Genomic DNA, 24,848 nt, shown 5'->3' on the forward strand with positions numbered 1-24,848 from the left:
CTTAAACTCTTATAATTTAATTCCATGTCGTATTTTATCCACCTTAAACTCTAATAATTTAATTCTGTGTCATATTTTATTACCTTAAACTCTAATAATTTAATTATTCTCTAAGTGTAAACTAATTTATGTAATTAAAAGTATGTTTCACTTTTAACAGGCTTATAAAATTGCATATAACTATTGTGCAATTGTATTTAAAGTGCATCAGCAAAATGTTTTATTTAGAGGAATCCTATTGATTATCTCCCCTCCAATTACCTTTGTTTATAAATGGACTTTATCATTGAGTTGGAATAAACCAAAGTACAGGAAACATTTATCAAAAATACTAAATCAAAAATACGTTTTTGAAGCCTTTGCTTTCATACTTCAGTTTAATTGCATAGACCTGAATTGAAGACTTTGAGTCTTTCAGAAATTCTTTCAGGAGTTTTAAATCTAGGTTGAATCGAGTTATTTCTAGGTAATTTGTTTTTCTTAGTAGAATTTGTTTAATGGGCTATACTTGCTGCTGTGTTTGATCCAATGCCAACTGGTGGCCCAGAGCTAATAGTCCCTTTGGCAGCGTATTTCTGATTCTCTGTTCTGCAGAGCACCTATCTCTCAGCACTGAAGCAATTCTGTTACATCACACATTTCCTCGTGACATCAAAGCCAGGGTCCTCTTTTCTAACATCTATAATCTTATTAATTTATTTTTAGGTATTAGATTCCAAGATGTAGATGTAGATCAACCCATGCTGACAAAATATGGCAACAATTTACTTGAAGAAGCCAGAGGAGAAATAAGAAATTTGTATGTATTCTTTTTGTGGTCATTTTAGAACTTTGTTTATTAATCATTCTTTGGGGTGTTTTTTTAATCCCTCTCTTTCCCTTATTTTAAATAAAATTGGTTTATGTACAAATAATTTGCTCCACCAAATTGCAGCTAGATCTGTGGAATAAGAGCATATTATTAAACACGTTCCCATTGAAATGAGGAAAATGAACACCTACGCGATGGAAGTGTTCATAGAATAGTCCGCCTTATTGTAATTTCCCCCCAAAGGAATGGCATAAAGTCCATTCATTTAGGGGCAGCATTTTCATTCTTAGAAAAATCCCAGGCAATTTTTTAAAATCCTGAATTAATTAGCCTTTTTTGTGGTTAAAAAAAAATTGGAGGGCGTGGCTTAAAAGTTTGAAGTTATCAAATACATATGGATTTCAGATTTTGTTTCACTACGATTCCACGGTCCTGCATTCTTCATCATACTATGGTTTCAAGAAAGTTACCCCTGCCATGTTGAGCCTTCTTTCCAGTTAATCAAAGCCTCATGGTTTCGGTGTCTGTGCGTCACACAAATGAAGATAAGGCTCCACCTCATCACACCCTCACCTGGATCATCAGGAAGTACCAGTTCTGAATGAGGCAGGGGACCATACTTTCAGATAGTTGCTTAAGAATCATATGGGCTTATGATTTTTTCTTCTGAATATTCCAAATACCAGAGACGGTGATGATTATATTGTGAGAGAATAGAAATAAAAGACTAGGCTTAATCTTGTTAACCTGTTAGCTAAAGAGCCAGGGTCACAGCAGTTTCCTGAGGTCATTACACCGGGATGCTGCCAGATGCCATAGAGATCAACCTATGCTAGGGACCACTTAATTACATTTTGCAAATTTTTGCCATCTCTCTCTGAAGTGTTAATTTAGGTGATAAAGGGAAAGCTACATGTGAAAGAACAAAGGCAAGAAATTAGCTGAAGATGAATAGACTGTGGACTACCTAATAGGTGCACAATAAATACTTAACAACTGAATCTAACCACCGATCCATTGCCTAGGGCGTTATCTTATATAAAGGTTGTCTTGAATTGCTCCCCGTGTACCTCCAGATCATCACCCATAAACTGCCCCTATTTTCCTAGGGTTCAGAGGCCCTTAAGCGAACGTTTCAAACTTTTGCTTGCTTTTGTTAGGAAGAACTGTCTTTGTAATGATCTTAAATACTGCAGGTATTTCCTCAAACTGCACATTCATGCAAAGGCTCTTTATTTCAGAGAAGATGTTATTCAGACACAGAGAGGCCAGATAGAAGAGTTAGAGCAGTTGACGGAGATCCTGAAAACTCAGCTCCGGAGAAAAGAAAACGAAATTGAGGTATCGCTTCTTCAGCTTCGGGAACAGCAGGCCACAGATCAAAGGTATGTTAAAACAGAAACACCGCTTTGATAAAGTCACAATTCATTTAGGATGCTTTAAGAACAAGCTGAACTACCAAGCAAAATAGAGACAGACTCAGATAGAGAGCAGGCATACAGCTCTGATGGGAGGGTGGGGGGTGGAGGGATTGAAAAAAAAAGAGAGAGCTCATGGACAACAGTGTAATGTTTGCAGGGGGCGGGGGGGCGGGTTAATGGTGATGGAAAAAAATAAAATACCATGTGCCATAGAAGGATAAGTCAGGTCTATTTAAAAGTCATGTTTTAACTTCACTTCTTCATATAAGCCTGCTCTAGATCATCAACAGCTCTAGTCGGAGGGCAGTTCTCCCTAACTGCTCAGCCTCGCCTTGTTGACTCCATGCTTTGCCCCATTCACCAGGACTGGAGGTCTGACACCACTGGGCATGTGTGACCAGGACTCAGTGGCTGGCATACCTAATGGTTTTCTTCAACCTTAAAAGACAGTAAATTCCATACCATGGTACCAATTATTTTTATCCCCAAAACGTGTTACTTTCCCTCATCTTCAGAGTTTGCATCAGCCTCTGTTGCTGTTTGGGATGATGGGGTTCCCTCAGCGGTCTCCTTGCGGCCTCTTCATCTTCGACGTTTGCTAATCGCAGCATTTTCCCTACCATCCTCATATGCGATGTTTTTGCTTCCAACATCAGTCCTCTCATTTTTGCTTTCACTTTGTGCTTCCAAAAAGGCTTTATGTATTCTTCCTTGAATCATTTTTTTCCCTTTACGGCTTTTCTCTCTGTTTCTTTTCTTTATTTTTTTCCTCTCTCTCTTTTTTTTTTGACCAAGCATACCCAAAAATAAATTAGCATATTAAACCCTCAAGTACCCATCACTCAGGTTTAACAGTTATCAGCGTGTTGTCACTCATGTTTCATCCCTTCACCTTTATTTTCTTCAATTATTAGCCCTCGCCAGACATCTTGCCATCTTACCTGTAAATACTGTAGTATATATCTCTGTCTGATAAGGAATTTTCTTTTAGCATAACCACCATGCATATCACATCTGACAAACCACAATGCCATATCACACCTGACAAACCACATGCATGTACACCTGACAAACCACCATGCCATATCACACCTGACAAACCACATGCATGTACACCTGACAAACCACCATGCCATATCACATCTGACAAACCACACGCATGTACACCTGACAAACCACCATGCCATATCACACCTGACAAACCACACGCATGTACACCTGACGAAAACAGCGATTCCTTGATATTAGTCAATAACCAGTTTATAGTCGAACGTCCCTGACGGTGTCTTTCTGCTGTGTGTTGGAGTCCAGATGAGGCCTGCACGTGGCATCCGCTGCGTCTATCTTATTCCTCTCTTAATGTTTTCTGTGAACCAGACCTAGACCCTGGTTTTCCCCTTTCCGATTTGTGTGACACCACGCTTTTATGGCTGGGATCTTAGTTACACCAACCAAGGACAATTTCCACTTTTCATTTCAGGTTCAGAATTTCAGTTCCTTTAGCAAACTAACCTACATGGAACTATTTGAAAGAGCTAAGAAATGATACATACTGGGAAACTTGTTTTAAAAAAATAAAGTGGGATTAAAAATGTATGAAAAACTTTAAGTTTTAGAGATTTAACAGATTAGTACTATCTCCAATAATTTCTGTTTCTAAAAAGTCATGTGTAAAATTAAATTATATCATAAAATTCTACATGTTTTGTGATATTGTATATTCTTCTAAGTGCAGAGCAAAAGAAACATGAATAGTTTTGAGAAATCGGTATATATTAGGGCTATCATTTGAACCCTGGCTGTGAACCAGCTGAATGCGTAGGACGTACTCATGTTCCTGCGAAGAACCGAGTCAGGCTTGGCCTTCTCGGAAGAGCAAGCCAAGCTTCCTTGTTTAGAACAGGCTGAAGGGCTAGACCCCAGCGCCAGTGCGGTGATCCTAGCTGCCCACAACCGTGTTTAGGATATTATCTGAAGATAACCGTCTGCACTTAGGCCACACCCATGCTTGGAGCCCATCCCCAAAGCTTCACTTTCTGTCATAGTTCTTAAATTCCCAAGGGGTAGCACCCACACTGTTTGCTCTTCCCCCTTCCAAAGGGATCTGATCGTCCAGACTAGTGTTCAGTAGCAATGAAAGGGAGATCCCAAAGTCACTCAGTGCTGGACTAGATCAGCACAAGAAACAGTAACACACAGTACTCACATTTTCTTCTCTAAATATTGTCAGCAGGAGACACCTACATGTACAAGAGCCGTTTGCCTTAAAAACTGAACTGCTGCCCTGGCCAGTGTGGCTCTGTTGCTTGAGCACCGTCCCTCGGACTGAAGGATCCCAAGTTCAAGTCCAGGCAAGGACACGTACCTCGGTTGTAGGCTCAATTCCCAGCCCTGGTCGGGGGGAGTGTGTGGAAGGCAACCAATCAATGTGTCTTTCACATCAATGTTTCTCTCTCTCTCTGTCTCTCCCCCTTCCTTCCACTCTAAAAATCAATGGAAAAATATCCTTGGGTGAGGATTCACACACACACACACACACACACACACACACACACACACACACAAAAGGTTGGAGATTCAATCCCTGGTTGGGGCGCATACAGCAGGCAACCAATCGTTTCTCTCACATTGATGTTTCTCTATCTATCTATCTATCTATCTATCTATCTATCTATCTATCTATCTATCTATCTATCTGTCTGTCTCTCTCTCTGCTTCAGTTTTTCTACCTATAAGATGGGGAAAATGGAAAGTATGGTCACTGGTGCATGCAGTGTCTCAGATTGCAAGAGGGATGTCCGACTGCCGGTTTAAGCCCGACATCCCCCGAGGGGTCCCAGATTCCAAGAGGACGCAGGCCGGGCTGAGGGACCCTCCCTCCCGTGCATGAATTTCGTGCACCGGGCCTCTAGTAAATAAATAATAAGACAAAATAAGAATTACAGGTAAAGGTACTTTTGTTTGCCAAAGCCAAAGTGATAAGCCAATTTGTACCCTACCTCAATGATTTTATAAAATTGAAAATTACATATTATTTCCTTAGAATAGGAAAGGTACCTGAAGTGAACGGCATGTCGTTTCTTGAAATACAGTTGTTGAAAACTAAAGAAATGACTTCAAATAAGGGGCTTCAGGTCTTCTTTTTTTCTTATATGTTTACACATAGCTCAAAGTTTTATGTGTAACAGCAGTTTGGGGTTGGTTTTTTTTAGACTAATGGAAAACTGTTGAAAAAAATGTTGGGGAGAATATAAAACTTGGTATAATTTACTGTAGAGAAAAATTACAAAATGGAAAACATATTTGAACTTGTCTTTCACGGATACATTATTTCAGATTTGAAATTCTAGAAGTCTGATCTGGATGTTGGACTCCTTGTTCTCAAACATGAACCCAGCATAGCTGTAATCTGCAGCGCGCGGGCGGGTATCATGGCAAAGAGCCCTCTCACAGAATATTATAGAAACTCTTCACAGTCTGGGTTTAATAGACCAGTTTGGTTTGGCATCGGCTTGACATAAACTTTTGGTTATCCAAAGCCCTTAATTGCTTTGAAGTAAAAGCCCAGTGCTGCTCCTTTTTATTAAAATCGTGTTTTTTCTTGTTACTGTGGTCTATTTTGGAAGACTGAGCTGTGATTTTTGCATATGTTCTACATAATGCCTCATTAGCAGAAAATCTTGTATCATTTACAAGTAGCCTGAATGTCTGTGTTGTTTTGAACAAAAGTCCATATTAAAATTTAAACAATATAAAAATGCACATTTTCTGCTTATTAAAAAGGCCGTCTTAGATTAAATGCACAGCAGTAACCAGTGAGCACATGTACGTGAACATTAAAATCAGGATGGTTTTACCTTTTATTGACTTTTTCAACTCCCAAACTATTTATACTCCTACTGATTGTGTCACTAGTTCGTACTGCGTTTCTTTTTCAAGCACATGTGAGGGTGTTTATCTTCTTAATTAAAATCATGGAAGTGCCATAACGTCCCAGTGGAGGGAATTTACCCCATAAACGTCTCAGACATTCTGGCTTGCCTCTGCCCTTTGGTTGAGAGCAAACTCTCAGGTCCTGAAGCAGCCTTTGCAGCCGCGCCGCGAAGACACAGCATGGCGTTGGGCTCCATCTCCCCCTGGGCACCGGCACAGGGTGACTTCCCTCTTAAGTTCTTCCCCCTCTTTCATTCTGAAAATTGCAAACCTATAGAGAAGTTGTGAGGACAGCTGTGGGAAGACTCACATTCCTTCGCCCCTTTGCATATTTGTGAATGACACAGCCTGCCCGGCACTCTGCCTGCTCCTACATGAACCTGCCCCCCCCCATCCCCTCACCCCTCTCAGGCCTGAGTCCAGTGCGCGTATCACTTCACCTTCTGCGCACTGCTCAGTGTCTTCACGTAACTACAGGGCAGCTGTCACATCCAGGGCACTGGACAGTGAGTGACGGAGTAGCATCATCTAATACTCAGTCCATCTTCAAACTTCCCGTTGGCCCAAGAATGTCCTAAATAGCTGTTTTGTTGAAATAGCTGGGTTTTTTGTGTTTTGTTGTTGGGGTTTTATTTTTTTATTTTTTTTTGTCCTGGCTGGGTTGTTCAGTTGGTTGGAGCATCATCCCATATACCAAAAGGTAGTGGGTTCGATTCCCATTAGGCTGCAATATAAAAACATATCCTCAGGTGAGAATTTATAAATAAATAGTGGGGGGGGGGTTGTTTTGCTTTCTTTTAATCTAGTGTCCAATCAAGGCTCATCTATTGTATTTAACTGTCATGTCTTAGGTTTACTTGCTTCTAGAGTGGTTGCCCAGTCTTCTGGAGCCCATTCATAGCTGTTTGCAAAATGTCCCTCAATTTGGATTGGTCTGATTGCCCCACCCCCTAATTGAGAGGGCACATCTGGCCCTGGGATGGGAGGGTAATGAGGGCCGGGGTAACCATGCAAACATTATTATTATACGGGGCGGTGATCTGTCACTTTTTTAAAAACACATTCACCAAGCTCTTACTATTTTGAATACTTTAGAATTGGCCCAATGAAAAGTATCACTCAGATTCCTTTTTCTTTTATCCCTGTGCTTTTTATTATTAATACTATGTAAGATCTTTTAGGTGATAGCAACTTGACATATTTTCTCAGCACTTTATACAAACCACAGAAGTTGTCACAATTCATAGTAACGTATTCGTGCGTGCGTCCATGAGAGTGGAGGGCAAGCCAACCTCAGGAACCTCAGGGAGGAGCACTTAGAAGATGGGCAGGCTCCTCTCGGAACTGGACGTGAGCGCTGGCTCCCTGGCTTAGGGACTCTGGAATTCATTATGTCTCATAGCCTCAGGTAACCCCTCAACCCTGAGATGGAGGCTGAACTGGGTACGAGGTCTCTTCTACCTTTAAAACAACAGCCACTTTAACTCCTAGGGACCTTGTGTTTATGGCAGATTTTTTTTTTCTACTAAATAGGTGAAATTAATTTAATTCTTTTTTTAATTCATCGAAGACTGTATCATATCAACTATTGCTTCTAATAATGGTGAAATAACCTGTATCGCTGTCTAGGTAAAATTCCATCAAGAAATAAAAACGATACAAAATCTTTAGTTCACTTTTGCAACTAAATTGGCAATTAACCTACATTTCCCGTTGGGCTTTTTGATGTATCGGATCTAATTCTCAGATTCCCATTACTAGTTGGAATCCATTAAGCTTGAGCCTCAAAACAGTCCCCTATAACAGATGAGCCAGGGCTGACTTCTTGCTGCCCCTCCCAGCCCCTCGGAGTGCGCCCCGCGGTCAGGAGAGTTTGGCTACGTGCACGCAGAGAGCATGTGCCTGTCCCCTCCATCCTCCGTGGGTGTGCGAGGAAGAAAAGACCGCATCTGATTCATATTGTGACCCAGTGCCACAAGGAGGATGTGATCCGGGTAAACCTGCACAGACATGTTTGCCTGTGGGCAGTCTTCATCAGGGCTTTCTGTTCGCTGTGAACTCAAGTAGCAGCGAGAGTTGAACCGTAACTTCCTAGCAACCCCCGTAATCCTATTCACAAGGGGATGCCTTGCTAGCGATGGTTATCTCTGTAGTCCTAACAGGAGCTGGGAGTGACCTACATTTCTTTCAGCAAGCCACTTGCAGAATGTCTGCCAGTGTTAAAAAAAAAAAAGTAGAGGTTTTTTCATCCTAAGGTTATTTTCAACGTTATCCCCCAAACTTAGCCTGAAACTGTTACTCAAAAAAGAGCCTCTCTGTTCCCTCTCACACAGATTTTACGCCACCACTTCCCAGACTCTCATAGCCTCGCTTCTGTACTCCAGAGCCTTCACTTCTAAACGGTGGTAACTACTAGATCATAACTTTGTTACCTCCAAAAATCAAGCGGCTGTGTTTTAAGCATTCACTGTCCTCACTGCAGCCAGAGGGGATGTCAGTGGGGGTGGGGAGCGGGGGGAGGAGGGACGGGGAGAGGAAGTGTCAGAAACTCAGCAAAGCAGGGATTTTTTTCTCCGTAAGATGGCATATTAGAAGCGACAGTATGTGGGGTTTCTCCTCCCCCTCGAATCCGAGCTCTGGTTTCTGGATTGATTGTGGCACCGGTAGCAGGGCTGCAGGCAAGTGTTCTCGGGGCTTCCATCAGAGGTTCCTTTTCAGAGTTTATTGCTCGACTGTTTCAAATTAGGAGCGAAACTTGGCACATAGGTTGTTGAGCTGTGTTACTTTTTTCAACATAAAATCTAATTTATTTCAGTTTGTTTTCAATCTAGAGATGGGCCAACCACTCTCTTCATAGTTTTAGAAGATTTTATCATCGTTCTAAATAACGTGTCTGTTCAAAAGAAGAGAGAAACGAACCTGTATTTTTCCAACCTAATTGTTCAGAGTGGGGGTTTTTGAAACTGTTTGTTGAGAAGTTTATTTTTTCAGAGAATTTAATTGACATGCTTGCTATCTGTTTGCAGATCATTTCACCGTGTGTAAGGCAGCGCGTATGAGCCGGTGCAGGGCTCTCAGAGTTCAGCCGGCTGTTTTTACTGTGCACTGTTCCTCCCATTAGAGCAGTGGTTCTCAACCTTCCTAATCCGCGGCCCTTTAATACAGTTCCTCATGTTGTGGTGACCCCAACCATAAAATTATTTTTGTTGCTACTTCATAACTGTAATGTCGCTACTGTTAGGAATCGTAACGTAAATATCTGGTATGCAGGATGTATTTTCATTGTGACAAATTGAACATAAAGCATAGTGATTAATCACAAAAACAATATGTAATTATATATGTGTTTTCCGATGGTCTTAGACGACCCCTGTGAAAGGGTCGTTCAACCCCCAAAGGGGTCGCGACCCACAGGTTGAGAACTGCTGCGTTAGAATGTCAGCATCCTGAAGACCTGATGCTCCGACCCCAGGGCATGCAGCGGGGGAGGTCACTTAAACCTCTGCCCATTCAACCAGCTGCCTCTGCTCTGCAGAGGCACCGGCCTGGGGCCTGGCTCCCCGCACAGAGGCCTAGGACCGCCCTTACCAATGACTGGCTCGCATTCCTTGTGCATCAGCTTTCTGCGACCTGGCCTGCCATCTCTCCTCTCTCGCTTCTTTTTGTTGTTGTTGTTACTCCTCACCTGAGGATATTTCTTCCATTGATTTTTAGAGAAAATAGAAAGGAGCGGGTAGGAGGAGAGAAAGAGAAAGAGAGGAGAGAGAGAGACATCGGTGTGAGAGACACACTGCTTGGCCACCTCCTGCACATGCCCAACCAGAGCCTGGGATCGAACCTGCAACCCAGGTACATGCCATTGACCGGCAATTGAACCGGAGACCCTCCCATGCATGGGCTGACACTGCAACCACTGAGCCACGCCAGTCAGCGCCCACCCTTATTTTTTTACCATATTTCATCTGTGTAAGAGCAGTGAGTTGATTATCAGGTTTGAGATTATTTTTCACTGTCCACCTTCTTAAGGCCAGGCAACATTAATTAAATGGTTGATTTCATCTTTTATTTATTATATCATTGACTCAGCGAGTCAGGGAGTCATCCTTCTCACTGTTAGCCCTCAGAACATCCAGTCACGACGACTGTTATGTCGACAGCCCTCAAACTCACACTTAAAAGTCATTGTTCACCACTGGCAGGTGCTCAGATCGGGGTCCTTCCTGGCGAGCTGGCTTTTATCTAAAGCACCGCATATTGTTGCTGGGCGGGAACTGCTACTCATGTTGTCATTGGTGCCCACTTGTTGGGCATTATTAGCAGAAAATACTAAGTCCCTTTTCTTGGCAATACTTTGAAAAGTCTAAACTCCAAAGAGTTTAGGGAAATATTCGAGAAACCACCAATTAAGCCACTGAAAGTTCTGGCTATACTTACAGGCCTTTGCCATACAAAGAAAATTCAGCATTAACCTGTGATTTCTATGGCCCTGTGTGCCTTAATGGGTTATTGGGGTTTAATTCTTTATTAACATCATGAAGCAATCGTTATTATTTAAATACTAGAGGCCCAGCGCGTGAAATCACGCGAGGCCCAGACCCACCCGGCGCGAGCCGTGGGCCCTGCCTCCACCACACGAGCCCCGCCAGCCCACACAAGCCCTGCCGCGCCAGTTGTTTGGTCATTCTGCCGTTACGGCATGAGGACCACAGGCCTTTTATGATATAGCTATTTGACATACACAGGTTGTGGCAAAAGTATATAGTTGTGAGTACACAAAACACAGAGTTTATTCTTGTATTACAATTTATCAATTACTGTATTATTTTCTATACAAACAAGTGTAAACCTACTTTTCCCCCAACCTGCATATCTTCTTGAAAATATTATCATACTCAAAACTAAGAAAAATGAAATATCAGGGACAACTGAAAACATAGGGAAAGATTTGAATAGTATTCTGTTCTCCCATATCAATAAATGGCACTCACTGTTGAGTGGTCAAACCAAGTAATTTTTGGGGGAAAAAAGATAAATCTTATTTTGACTTCTAAATATGAAAAAATGTGAATTTTTTTGACAAAATATATTTTTTCTCCATATTTAATGTTTTAATATTATCTCTTTTGAGAGTGAAGATAATGCCCAGGGGAAGAGTAATGAGGGCACTGTTGAGTGTGTGCTCAGAACTACTAGATAACATGTTTAGACACGTAACGATTTAACATTGTGTTAAGACTGTACCCTGAGCAAGAGCCAGCCTCTTGGACTTGTTTATCTTCTGTGTGAGGACAACTGACTGTCCAATGCCAAAATGCAATGAACTTTCAAATATCAAAGAGGAAAATTAAGTATTTCAAGTCCTCAGCTGGTTTACAGATGTGTGAGCTTTGTAGTCCAGTCTCTGGTTCCAGTAGGGCGTTGTGACAATTTTTCCAATATGTGTACACTAGATAAGTTCTGGAAGCAAAATTACTTACTCTAAATACTGAAAACGTTTTCTGAATTGAAACTTTTAACGTTTATTTTCCTTTAAAAATGAAGTGTAAAACCCAGCTTCACAATTCTTAAGAAACTTTGGAATATAAAATGCATTAAATTAAGGAACCTTTCTCTGTCAGGAAAAGAAATGCCTTTTGAAACAGGTATTCATTTAGATCTATGATTAACCTTTAATAAGATCTTCCTGTTAAATTCTACATTTGCTTTAATCTCGGTAGGAAAAATACAAACTAGTCTTGCACATATAGAATTTCTATATACCCTGTGGACGTTAAATGATCTCTTACAGCGAACGGCACATCTGCAACGTATTTAAATGCCAGCGTTAGGCATTATTAGTATAAAACGCTAAGTCACTTTTTTGGAAATATTTTGAAAAGTTCAAACTCCAGGAGGAAACTCCAATCAATTGTAATCTTATGATACCATTTGTTGGAGGGCGTGTGGGAAGATGGGTGCTGTACACACATTTTTCATTTGGGGGAAGAGGGAGGATAAGCCTCAAGTCTGGTGGAACCATTTCTGTGCTAACACTGGTGTCCTTTAGCACCGTCGTCAGACACTGTAAAATGCCCTTCAATCCACGTTATCAGTCGTGGTGTAGGTGACACGAGTCATCACATCTGGGGCTTCCTCCACCTTCTGAGAGTCTGTGAGTTTATAAAGTTCAGAAATGATGATTGGTTGGTTTTAAATAATAAACCTAATCCTAGGTGCGTGACACACGGGGAACCTTGGTGACGGGTCTGCAAGTGTGTATGTTTCTCCCAGGGAACATTCCACGGAACATTGTGATTGCGTCACAGATTGTTTTTTCTCTTGCCTTGAATTTTTTCACTCTGTCTCTCTTTTTCTTAAACGCATCCTTGAAGGTCAAACATTCGGGACAATGTAGAGATGATTAAGCTTCATAAGCAGCTGGTGGAGAAAAGCAATGCTCTTTCAGTAATGGAAGGAAAATTTATTCAGCTTCAAGAGGTACTGTGATCAGTTATTTTATTATGGTGATACATATGCACAAAGCTCCAAAAATAGTGTTCAAGGTGTATATTTTTAATAGTCATAATACTAAAACGTAATTTTAAAAGATTACTATTTTTTCCCAATTTTTCCCAAATTATACAAAATTTCCCAATTTTGTATAATTTCACTCTATGTATTATGTGTTATTATAACTTAATACCTAAAGGAATAACCAACTGTGTCATCTTAAAATAACAAGTACATTTATCATAAATAATCTCATGCCAAGAAAAATTATTTTTAACTCTTTTATCTGCATTTACGTGGCACATAGCACTGAAGGTTTACAGGTGTCTGCATATATCTTCAATTCTAAGCATTTATGATATACCAAGATAGACCAAAGTTATGAATAGGCCAATAGTCAGGTTTTATGAAGTCTTTCTTTGATGTGGTGTTTTGCTTTGTTTTGTCACTACCATTATCAGAAGAATATTTGAGTACCCATCAAATCAACTATCAATGTGTTTATTTAACTATTTAGGTTGACAGTACTTGGGACTATTCATCCCCATAATCGTTTTAATAAAGACTGTGGCCCCCAGGAAAGTGCCATCGGAGGGATGTATTGTGCTGCATCATTAACCTAGGTTCTGGGATTAATTAACTCCCAACGTTCCAGATGGGCAGAATTCACAGTAGGCAGTCTTGTAGTCCCCCCTGATCTGTGGCTTTGCTTCCCGCGGTTTCCGTTATCCATGGTGAACTGCAGTCCAGAAATATTAAATGGACAATCCCAGCAATAAACAATTCATACGTTCTGAGTCGTGTGATGAAATCTTGGGCCCTCGAGCTCTGCCCTGCCTGGGACATGGATCATCCCTTTGTCTAGCAAACCTACCCTGTGTATGTCACCTGCCTGTTAGTCACTTAAGCACCATCTTGGTTATCAGAGAGAAAGAGAGACCATAGTCACATAACTTTTATTGCAGTTTATTGTTCCAGTTTCAGGCATTCACTGGGGGTCTTGGAACATGTCCCCAGGGACAAGGGGGTGATATTCTGCTTTTTTTGAAGTGTAACATGAACTTCAGGAGTAAATTTATTTGTAGAATTGTAATCACTTATTTAAATCATAATCCAAAAATACTTTTTAAAAGTTTCCTTCTGGTTTTTAGAAGCAAAAATCTCTCCGGATCAGCCACGATGCCTTGATGGCGAATGGAGATGAGCTGAACCAGCAGCTTAAAGAGCAGCGTGTGAAGTGCAGCCGTCTGGAGAAACAGTTGCACTCCGTGACGATTTCCGAGAGAAGGATGGAAGAGGTAAGCCTCCAGAGCACTCACATCCGCTGCGTAAAACCGCTCTGTAACTGACAGCTTGGAAAGGTGAAATAGAGACATTTCAAATATTCTATTCATTTAAAAATCTAAACTACATGCATGGCACTGTGAGCACAGCAAAGCGTAGTCAACATGTCATGAGCATGGCAAGTCAGGGCCTAAACATACTTGCACATGTGCTGAGAGCCACTGTTTACGTGAGAATTAAAGGTCGTTGAGGAGAAGGAAAACGCTTGGAAACGGGTTACCTGTGGAACTCGGCCTCCTCGATTGTAAGCTTATTAGTCATTTGCAAAACCAAAACAAAGTTATAGGAATATACTTGGTTCTGAAGGGAAGGGTCTTGTATTTTGCAACGTCAGCAATTTTGTGAAATTTTTTTTTTCCCCTCTTGCACACCCCCGACTGGGGATCGAGCCCACAACCTGGGCACGTGCCCTTGACTGGAATTGAACCTGGGACCCTTCAGTCCGCAGGCCGACGCTCTATCCACTGAGCCAAGCTGGCTAGGGCTGCAATTTTATTTTTTTATTCATATATCTGAAAGATGTGCTGCTGGCTTTGTGTAAGTTCCAGGTGACATGAGAAAGTGTATCTTCAGAGTCAGTAGTGATCGACACATTTCTGTGAACCACGAACCAAAAGAAAAGTTAATCCTTTTACTTTTTTTATGGGCCAATTGGAAATTAATACAAAGTGAATATACCAATGGGATTCACTGGGGAGGAACGAAAAGAGTGTTTCTCCAGATTAACAGCAAGCTTTTAACACATTCTTTATTGAGTTTTGGCACAGGTTGCCGTAAAGTAGTGCATGCGTTTCTACTAAATTAAAACAGAGATATTAATTTCATGTTTACTTAACAACTGGGGTAAAAATCAGTTCTAAATTAAATACAGACAATATAAGTGGCCTAGTTAGCAGCTGCAATTTAGAAATCAAGACTGAACCATGTTAGCTGCCTCTCCGGTGTTTCTACCCCCTGCGGTTTTATATGAGAATCTCCTAATGTGTAATTTTCTTTTCATTTTAGCTGCAAGATAGAATTAATGACTTGGAAAAGGAACGGGAACTTTTAAAGGAAAACTATGATAAACTTTATAACAGGTAAATCAGAATTCCATGTGTTCTCTCATTCACTTGTCTGAGATCTTGTCTGTCAAATCCTATCTAAGGAGTGTAGTGATAGGTTCTTACTAGTTTTTACTTTGAAAAGAAATGTAACTTAATGTTAGGCATCATTCCAACGGTATGTATCAGCTCTGTTGCCTGACTACGGTGTTTATCTTTGCACAGTGGCCCGTTATATTGAGGGTTACAAAGAGCAGGTTCAAACATCAGTCAAATAATATCTGAGGCTCCCCAGCAAGGACAGCCTGGCTCGGCATCTTTAGTGGGATTTGCCTTATACCCTCTCCCAGGTCATTTGGCCTCGTGCTTGTTCTGGTCCCTCTCCTGACCCCTAATTCATTTCACCGGAAGCATTTCTTCTACCTCTTGTTCCATATTTCCAGCTCTATGAAACAATATGTAGGTTTATATTTTTTATACCCAAATATTTTATACCCGAGTGTGTTTGAAAAATCCAAGTTTCAGTATACAGATCACACAGCCACCATATTCTATGGTGGAGAGAATGTTATCTTCACGTTTTATAAGGGAGGAAATTGAGACTCAAAAAAAGTGAGACTTGTACAGAGTCACAGGGCTTTGCTGAGAATCTGGTGCAGGACTGAAACCCAATTCTTTTGATTCTAAAACTTGATTCTCCACCCCCCCCCCCCGCCCCCCATGCCTCGCTATCTCTCTGATTTTAATTGGATTGGAAAATTGTGTATGAGAAAGGGAAACATTCGTGGAGTAACAAAACTGTCAGATTCAGAAATTTGTATTGATTTTATCTTCAATACCTTATCATTTCAAATATTTTAACATAGTCTCCAAACAAGAAAATAAGTGCCATTTGGCCATTACCTATACATTCTCTACTTCTTCCCAATTAGGAGATTTACTGAACATACCTTTTGGAGTAAAAAACTTATGTGGGAATAATGCATAAGTGGAATTTTGAGAAAGACATGTTTTTCTCATTTTACTTTATCACCATGAAACTTTATCTTTTCGTATTAGAAGATGATCTAAGAGTGTAAATATAACTTTGAATGACTATTTTTCTTTTATGTTTTATGGTTGAGCTACATTTTTTTTTCTGTTACGTTAAACAGACTTCATTATGCTGCTTACACTTGAATGTTGTGTCAGGCACATGGAAGTAAATGTGTGTAATGAGTGTCATAACATTGTGTCCAAAAAAATAATCCTGCCACTTAAGCACAAAACCCTGCAAGCACAAACCTAATAGTAAATAGAACTATAACATTCTGTAATACAGTTTTTTTTTAAATACATGTTTTCAGAAGTTGGAGAAACTACAAAACTCAACAAAAACTCCATAAACTGCAGATATCAGCATCATTCCTAAGATTCTTTACAGCTCTTGTGTTTCGTGGCACTGTTATTCATCATTGCCAACAACTAGCGCTCATCCAAAACTACACACACTCTCAGTTTGGTTAGTCATAGTGATAGCATGTTTGTAAAAGGGGAGCATTTGTTTGTTATCCAAAATTGGCCCGTTGTCAGGAGAAAAATGTGATTTGCAGATTGCATTCTCATCTTCCATTTTCAAATGAAATTTTGAATGTGTTTATTACTTGACAGATGACATATTAGAGAATCATCTGGTAAGATAAAACCCTCATGTTAGTATTGGGAATGAGCCTCTTTTTAATATGTTAAAACATTTTGGATACAATGCCAAGACATAAGCATAGCTTTAAGAAATGTCAGTTTAAAAATCCAGAATAAATTTTTTGCAATTACATCTTTTTATTTGGTTAGAGAGAAACTCTACACAATAAAGTAGTAAAGCTGCATCCCATTTTTGAGGTTAGCGTAGCTTTAGGGTGATGTGATTAATGAATGCAAGAGCCCTGCAGCAATCCTGTATGTGAATAACCTGGAAAACAGAAGACATAGGTTTCCCTGCCCCTTTGGAACCTCTGCACCCACTACCATCCAATTCAGAGTCAATCCATTTGAGATTGGATCCAGAGAATCTGTAAAGGTGATCGATTGTAAGGTATGAACTCCCTGAGAGACTAATCTAATGCCGATAGTTTAAAAAAGAGTTGGTCTAATTTTTGAAGATGACATTAACCGTTTTAAGAATTGGGTGAATCAAGTTTTTGCAATGTGATGGTCACCTAATATTCAAAACTTAAAGGAGCAAGGCTGACCCCCACCAACTCTGTGCTCCGTCTCTGTGAAGTGAGCTGTCCCTGCAGCCTGCCAGGAATCGTGAACACTCGTGTGATCATGTATGAGCACCGTGTGCCTCCCAGAAACCAAACCGAGTGCGTCTGGGCCATCATTTCTCCTTCAACAAGTGAAATATCCCTGATGTAGATATGGATTTAATTCCCAGGAGGCCCCAACTAAAGTACCTGTGGGCTTCTTTCGGGGTGATGTAGAGCTTAAACTTCCGTCTCCTTAGGATGCCCTGGGAGATTGGAATAAGTGGAATTTTCCTCTAAGAACCACAGTCCTAGGATGGAGATGAACTGCTCAGCTCTGTTTCCATCCGGCCCTGTGGTTGGTCAGGGTGTGTGTTTCCGCTGTGCTGACCCAAAGCTCCAGTGGGCATTGCACTGCAGGTTGACACTCTGTCACTCCTGCAACGCAATGTAACAGTGAAATGTGCACCACAACCAACTGTGAATCCCCTCAGCTGTCACTGTAGGCAATGTACAAAGACATTTTCATGAGTAAAAGGCTCGCAAAGGCTGCGCTCATATGCAGATCTAATCATGTACACAGCCTTCAGCGAGAAAATGGAGCCAGATGTGGCTCACCATTTATAGCTGCACAGATGGCTCCGAGCGCAGAGGAATACAGTAAATTCAAAAGGAATCCCTCATGAAACTCCAGTGGAATGTAATCCTAAATTTAGAGGGAAGATAGCAGTGGACTAAATTCAGATTGACTTACGCTGATTTACACTAGTATTTTGTGGGTTTGGAAAAACCAGGCTGCTAAATTGTTCTTAATTTAAACACACACAGCTTCTGATGTTTCTGCCAGATTAACTGTTGGTGATCTCTTTGCTGGTACTAATGCTATTGGAACACTACTGTTTCTAATTTTTGGCATCTGATATAATGTATACTTGTGCCTATTTCATCATGCTAATTTTTTTCCGAGTAGTACATGTTTTTAATAATCACACACACACACACACACACACACACACACACACACACTGACATGCATGTATATATATGTATGCATTTGAGATATATAATTACACCAGACAAAGAAATCATATTTGTTCTTTATTTAAAAATGAAAATGTAAAGGAATATTCTTTATGTTAGTAGGTAAAGCACATATTGTGCTTGGATTTCATTTAAGTCTGGGTAATTGTATCTTTTTAAAATTAATTAAAAATATTGGTATATCAGATCCATGCGTTGTTTTTTTTCCGGTTCCATATGTGAAAGGAGAACACTGCTAGATGAAACAGATGTCCTATTTAGAAAAACTTCTAGAATTCCATTCATTTCTAAGGTCATGTTAGTTTAAATGCAGTAAAAGCATTCAAAATGTAAAATGAATGCACAGTTTTTCCTTTGAAAGCTATGCCTCCCAGAAAAGTATCTCTTTTGGTACAAAAACCTCAAGACGATAGCTGGGAGCAACAGTAAGGGCAATTTTCAGTAACAGCTTTCATTTTCTTCATCGTCAGTGCAAAAGCAGATTTTATAAATTTTTGTTTCATTTACTGGATTTCAAGTAAGTAGAAAGGTCAAAGCTGCTGATAATTATTCAGTCATATCAAGCTTCACAGATAATAGTTTTCTGCTGAAATACAGATCAAGATGGGTTTTTCCAAACCTGGCCGTCACCTGGGCGCTTTGTGAAAGTAGGAATTCCTGGGCCCTGGGATCTTCATCTCTAAATCTCTCCAAGTGCTCTGTGTGGAGCTGGTCTAGCATGAGTAGCATTTGGGAACCGCTGGCCTAAACGAATGTGTAGTGTATGCCTTCTGTTTACCATTTAGTTATATTGCAGCCGGTTCTTCCAACCTTGGTCCTTGGTGGATTTTAACAACAGATGAAACTGCTGCACTTTCCTTGAGGGACAATAGTTCCACCTTTGTCGTTCTTATCGGGGTGTTCTTCTGGGTTTTCACCCCAATCATGTGTTACAAGCAAGACTTGTTCTTCAGCCCATTGCTTTTTGTTTTTTTAGGACAAAAACGGCCTTATCACTACTTACCATCAGAACCGCTGCCTTGCGGTTCACTGTGCTATCACTTTACAGCCAGTATTTTGTGACTTTGTCATTATCACAGGCTCGTTAAATGTTCCAGATTCTAGATTCCCTGTAGGAAGAGGGTTTGTGGCGGGGAGCAGGGCCCGGTCCGACGGCGAGGCTGAGGTCTGGCGATGCGGATTCCTCTGGAGCACGTACAGTATCGGAATTCCTGCCCTGGTCCCACAAAAGCCGCTCGCTGCCAACTCCTCTGACTTGAGAGCTCTAAATTAAGGCCAGTTCCTTTGCTCATCCCACAAACCCTTTCATGTTCCCTAACCGCAGCCTGAGGAAGGCGCCTGGGTCTCACCAGCAGCAGACCAGCACATGTTTACTTAATTCCTGAGACATGATGACAGTGGTCCCTGTGCCACTAAACGCTTTTCTCCCGTATTTCCGGTCGAGGCTGCTTTCTGAGCTGCCTCGCCTGTCCGTGTGTCTTGCAGTGCCTTCGGTGCTGCCCAGGAGGAGCAGTGGAAGGTGAAGGAGCAGCAGCTGAAAGTACAGATTGCGCAGCTCGAGGCGGCCTTAAAGTCCGACCTGACCGACAAAGCGGAAATCCTTGACAGGCTAAAAACCGAAAGAGGTACCTGCGAAACGGCGCCGCGTGCACATTCAGGCCTGTGTTGACCCCGCTACTCACTGGCCCCATCGGGCTCCCTGGGGGCCTTCTGTTGGCCAGGCCCCCGCCCGTGGACGGGAGACACGCCTGTGTCTGCAGCCATCCGCTCCCCGAGTGTGCTGGTGGCTCAGACCTTCCTTTTACTCATCCTAGCCTTTGGGCCAAAGGAATTGTCTTTTCTCAGAGTCATTCTTACTCAGATCGTCATTAATTCTCCTAAATTTTGAGCCTTTCTTCAACAGTTCACAAGTGTTTACTGAGCACCAGTGTTTGCTCGGCACTGGGGCCCAGCAGCGAGTGAGGCGCTGTCCGCAGGCAGCATCCACTCAGCAGGGAGGAACGTGGCAGTTAAGTGAGTGTCGTATGTGCAGCAGTGGCCGGCGCCTTGGGAGTAGGAGCAAGCAGTGTGAGAGACAGTGGCAGGAGCTCGCTGTTTGCTATAGGTCCGGCAGGGAGGGTCTCTGATAATGAGCTATCTAATTCTTCACCATGACCCTGAACTTACACACCAGAAGCCTTGTCAAGATGTCCCTACTGTGAAAATTTCGAGTCAATGTGGGGAGAGGTGGGCAAAGAACAGGAGTACGGAAGGGAGGTCACGTGGGTATGTGTTTGCTTTATATTGTTTTTCATATTGAGAAGAAAAAACAAGGACTGATGATGAAAAAGAAAAGAAAAGGTGTCCCTGCTGAGTAATAATCATGAATAAGATTCATGTTATGAGTCTCATCTCACTCTTCTTGTCTCATAGAAGTAAAATAACTGTAATTAACTGCAGAGGTTTGACTTCTGAATTCTACACCTATACGTTACACACGAATGCACAACAGGGAAATGGAATTATTTGCTTCAAATGTTGTAGCTGGTGCTCACCCACTAGCTGTTCCTTTGGAACATTTGCAGTTTTGTTGCATGAGAACATTTAAAAGCTTAATGCAGGCTCAGTAAAAAAAATAAAACAAAACAAAACAAAAAAATTACATATCTAGTCAGTACTCTGTATATTGATTTAGATCACAATGCCATATTTTCTTTCCAATTTTAATATTTCTGAAATTGGCACTTTATAAATCATAACATTTAAAAATTATGTTCTGACTTATTTTTAGCATCTTAAGAAGGTTGAAACAGAACACACTTAATGATTGATGTAGTCTTAATTTCAGGAAAACACTTCTATTTACCCAGTAATTAAATCTGATGAAAGATGCCTTATGAATGTTTCTCTAGAAGATTGTGAGTGGAATAAAACGGTGACATGATTTCCGACCAGGGGAATATTTAAAGTTTTCAGAGATTGAGCTGCAGATTTTACAGCTCAGAACTGAGCCCCTAACGGAGCGCGTGTTTTAGGAGCTGCTCAGTAAATTCTTGCTCACTGAGGGAAGTGCAAGTACTCTATATTCCCTTTCTCTTTTCCAAAAACATGCACACTTCTTATTCTTAAAGAAAGCAGAAATGAAGTAAAGTTTGCTTACTTATGTGCTTTTCGTACTTCCCTAGATATTAAGAATTCCAGAACTCTTGTCTCTAGACATCCATATTGATCTCTGGAAAGAAACTCTTCGTAAGAGGTTTAGAATCTGTGGCCTTTTTTAAAAACCTGTATATTGTTCCTGAAGCAATTCTGAGGGTTCTTATAAATTATTAAAGCTACAATTGCTAAGTTATTTTATTTAAACTAGTCCATGTCTCATCTTTTTTTTTTAACTGGTTCTTATTTCTTTTAGATTTTTGAATAATAAAAATAACTCAGGTGCGCTGTAAAAAATTCCAGTAAACAAAATAAAAAGGTTTTTTTAAATCTCTCAATTTCACAACCTTGAAGATAATCTCTTTTAATATTTTTGTATGTCCTTGCAGAGTTTCCTATATGTATACAGTTTTATAACATGCTTTTTTATTTATCATATTTTGAAATCATCCCTTGAGTCTGAACATACATTCACATCATCATCATTTATAATGGTTGTCATAGTTTTTGAGGGTGAGGATGTACCAGGATTGTTTAACAATCTTCTATTGATGGATTTTTAAATCTCTTTAGTTTATTAAGTATAAAAAGATCCTAAACAAATCTTTGTACAGTTATTCATTTTTTTTTCTAAAGAAAAATTACTGCAACTAAATCTTTATTTTTAATGCAAGTGTTATTTTATTTTTGCTTGAACACCTGAAATTTATAGATCTAATGATTTTAAGTGTGTGTGGTTTTATGTGAAAAGTTTAGACTATAAGAAAAATATTAGAGCCTTTAACCATTTTTTCCAGGGAGACACTAAACCAAAAAATTGAAATTGCCTCTTTAAGGAAATCTTTTAATGTTTAGAAAGTTCCTTTTTGTATAACAGATTTTGAAATTGTTTAATTTTGCTTTGAAGTCTCTTCACACACTTACCTTTTCATGTACCCAGTGTTCTTTGCCAGAAGATGTTTCCCTGGCCCTTGTAGTCATTCATCTAACTGGCAGATTATTTTTAAGAATACTCACCTCTTTATTCGAGGTACAAATTAGTTTCAGATTGTGTGAATATGTGGGGGAAGGATATGTAAATGCAGCTTGCATTTGGTTAATGCTTAAATTAACTGCATGTGTGTAAGGGCCTGCTTCGAAAGTTCCTTTCTATCTTTAGCTGAAATGCATAATTCAGCATAATACGTGAGCTTATATTGATCACAGCTGAAGATATTAACACAAAGGAGTTTGAAAATTGTTTAGTTGAATTGTTCTCTGCACTCTGCTTATTAGTGGTGTGCTTGAAGAACATCATTTTTAAAGAGCGAAATGTTACCTCATTTGAATAAAATGCCGTTTGGTTTAACATGCTTTTTGTCAAAATCCTAACATAAAGGAGGCTATTTTTCATCTTGTACAGGGTGCTTTGATTTTTCATATTGTAATTCAGCAAGTCTATTTCCTCTTTGAACTATATCGTCTCCCAATAAACAGTTTAAGAAAGGAAAAATATAGTGGATAATTCTACATAAAATTCAACAGGGAAAAAGTTACTGGTGTTCCATAATATCTTTTCCCACTAAGTTATTTTCTTACTAATAATGCCGTAGTGTTTTTTTAAATATCAGTGAACACATGAGGACATAGTTGTTGAAACAAAAATCAGTAAAAGAAGAAATATTGGAACAAGTTTATTTATGCCTATTAGAATGCCATTCTTAGGGCCTCGTCTGAAAAATTGAAACAGTTAGGAAACTCGAGCTCAGAAATCGTCATCCAGATGAGCACGGAGCAGCCCTGTCCTTCCCGCCGGCTCGCCCTCAGAGGCCCTGGAAGCTCGCTAGCCACAGAAATAGCCTCCGCACCTTGCCCTTTCCGTCCTCCTGACTGTATTACCTCCTTTCTGCTACCTGCTCACTCAGTCAGACGTTGTTTTAGCCTCCGCAACATAAAATAAAGCATTCCACATCCTACCCTGCTTCTGAACAAAAAGCAAGTCTGTCTCCTGAGAACTCATAGTTATTATTCAGCCTAATTTTTAGTTTAAAGCCAAGCATTTCAACTTCACCTTCACCTTCAGATTTTCCAAGTATTGTCCATGTTTTTAAATTTTTTTCATTTTGTTCACTAAATATTAGCAACTTATACTCTAGGACAGTGATGGCGAACCTATGACACCCGTGTCAGAGGTGACACGCGAACTCATTTTTTGGTTGATTTTTCTTTGTTAAATGGCATTTAAGTATATAAAATAAATAGAAAAAATAGAAGTCTTTGTTTTACTATGGTTGCAAAGATCAAAAAATTTCTATATGTGACACGGCACCAGAGTTAAGTTAGGGTTTTTCAAAATGCTGACACGCCGAGCTCAGAAGGTTCGCCATCACTGCCCTAGGATAACCTTTAACCTTTTATCAATAAGAAAAACTTCATATATTTGATTTTAAAAGGCCTCTTCATACCCTGCCTAGAGTCACAGGTTGTGTGTGTGTGTGTGTGTGTGTGTGTGTGTGTGTGTGTTATTGTTCAATTTCAAGGAAATATCTGAATTTTTTCCATTTCTCCTTAACTGTGTATTTTACCATTTTCACTCACATGCAGGATTTCTAGCTTGGAAACAGAAAGCATTATAAATGTCAGAAACATATTTTTGTATAAAATGCAGTCAGTGTGCAAATGTACTTATGTAAAGAATTCTTGGCAAATGTGTTGACTTGCCTTTTTTTTAAGGAAAGGAAACAGAAATGTACAACTTGAATTGAGGACTTATGACAAACATAAATCTTGGAGAGCAGGACGGAATTAGTGGAGACACTTGGGATGACGTGGTTTAGGGTCAGTCCACAGGGGGCCCAGGAGGGGGGTGCCTGACCCCCACAATGAGGGCGACTGACGAGCGCACTTAAGAACATGAGACGAGAGAACACATTTGTTAACGAGCTACTGTGCCTTTTTTTTTTTATGCTTAATGCAGGGAGTGAAAAATTAGTCTATGGATTTACTGTCCTCAGTAGCGCCACCCTAAGCCCCTGTTTGTGGGTCATGGCCAATGACTGCCTAGGGGAACATAACAGACCTCCATCCCGTAATGATGGCTCTGCGTCCATGTCCTTCTCGTTAACAGCATGAGCTCATAAAGAACACACACGAGTTATGACTGACACTCCCCTGCCCTGGTTGGGAATCCACTGCTCCTATCTTAACAGATTAGTTAAAAGGTAGTTGATTAAAATGATGGCTTTAGTTATTACCGGAGAAATTATCTTGTTTGAATAAAAATACTTTGTTAAATTAGGAAAAGAAAATTCAAGGAACTCCAAAAACCAAAAGATAATTTTTTTTTTTTTTGCATGCCTTTCAGGACCCTTACTAAGTAAGTAAAAATCGCAGATTTAGGAACATATTTTCTTAAGTATTTTAGATA

At 40.3% G+C, this 24,848-nt stretch overlaps 1 protein-coding gene across 7 annotated transcripts in view; it reads left to right on the plus strand.

Moving 5' to 3' along the window:
- RPGRIP1L (RPGRIP1 like) overlaps positions 1–24,848 on the plus strand; it is a 77,801-nt gene that overhangs the window by 11,707 nt on the left and 41,246 nt on the right. For all 7 annotated transcript variants that reach the window (XM_059668029.1, XM_059668033.1, XM_059668030.1 and 4 more), the window contains 6 exons: positions 706–799; positions 2,053–2,196; positions 12,537–12,642; positions 13,806–13,952; positions 15,004–15,077; positions 19,793–19,932. In XM_059668029.1, coding sequence (XP_059524012.1) covers positions 706–799; positions 2,053–2,196; positions 12,537–12,642; positions 13,806–13,952; positions 15,004–15,077; positions 19,793–19,932 — 705 coding nt within the window. The remainder of the gene's footprint in view (positions 1–705; positions 800–2,052; positions 2,197–12,536; positions 12,643–13,805; positions 13,953–15,003; positions 15,078–19,792; positions 19,933–24,848) is intronic.

The sequence above is a fragment of the Myotis daubentonii genome, chromosome 15 (genome assembly GCF_963259705.1).
Source record: "Myotis daubentonii chromosome 15, mMyoDau2.1, whole genome shotgun sequence".
NCBI classification, from domain to species: Eukaryota; Metazoa; Chordata; class Mammalia; order Chiroptera; family Vespertilionidae; genus Myotis; species Myotis daubentonii.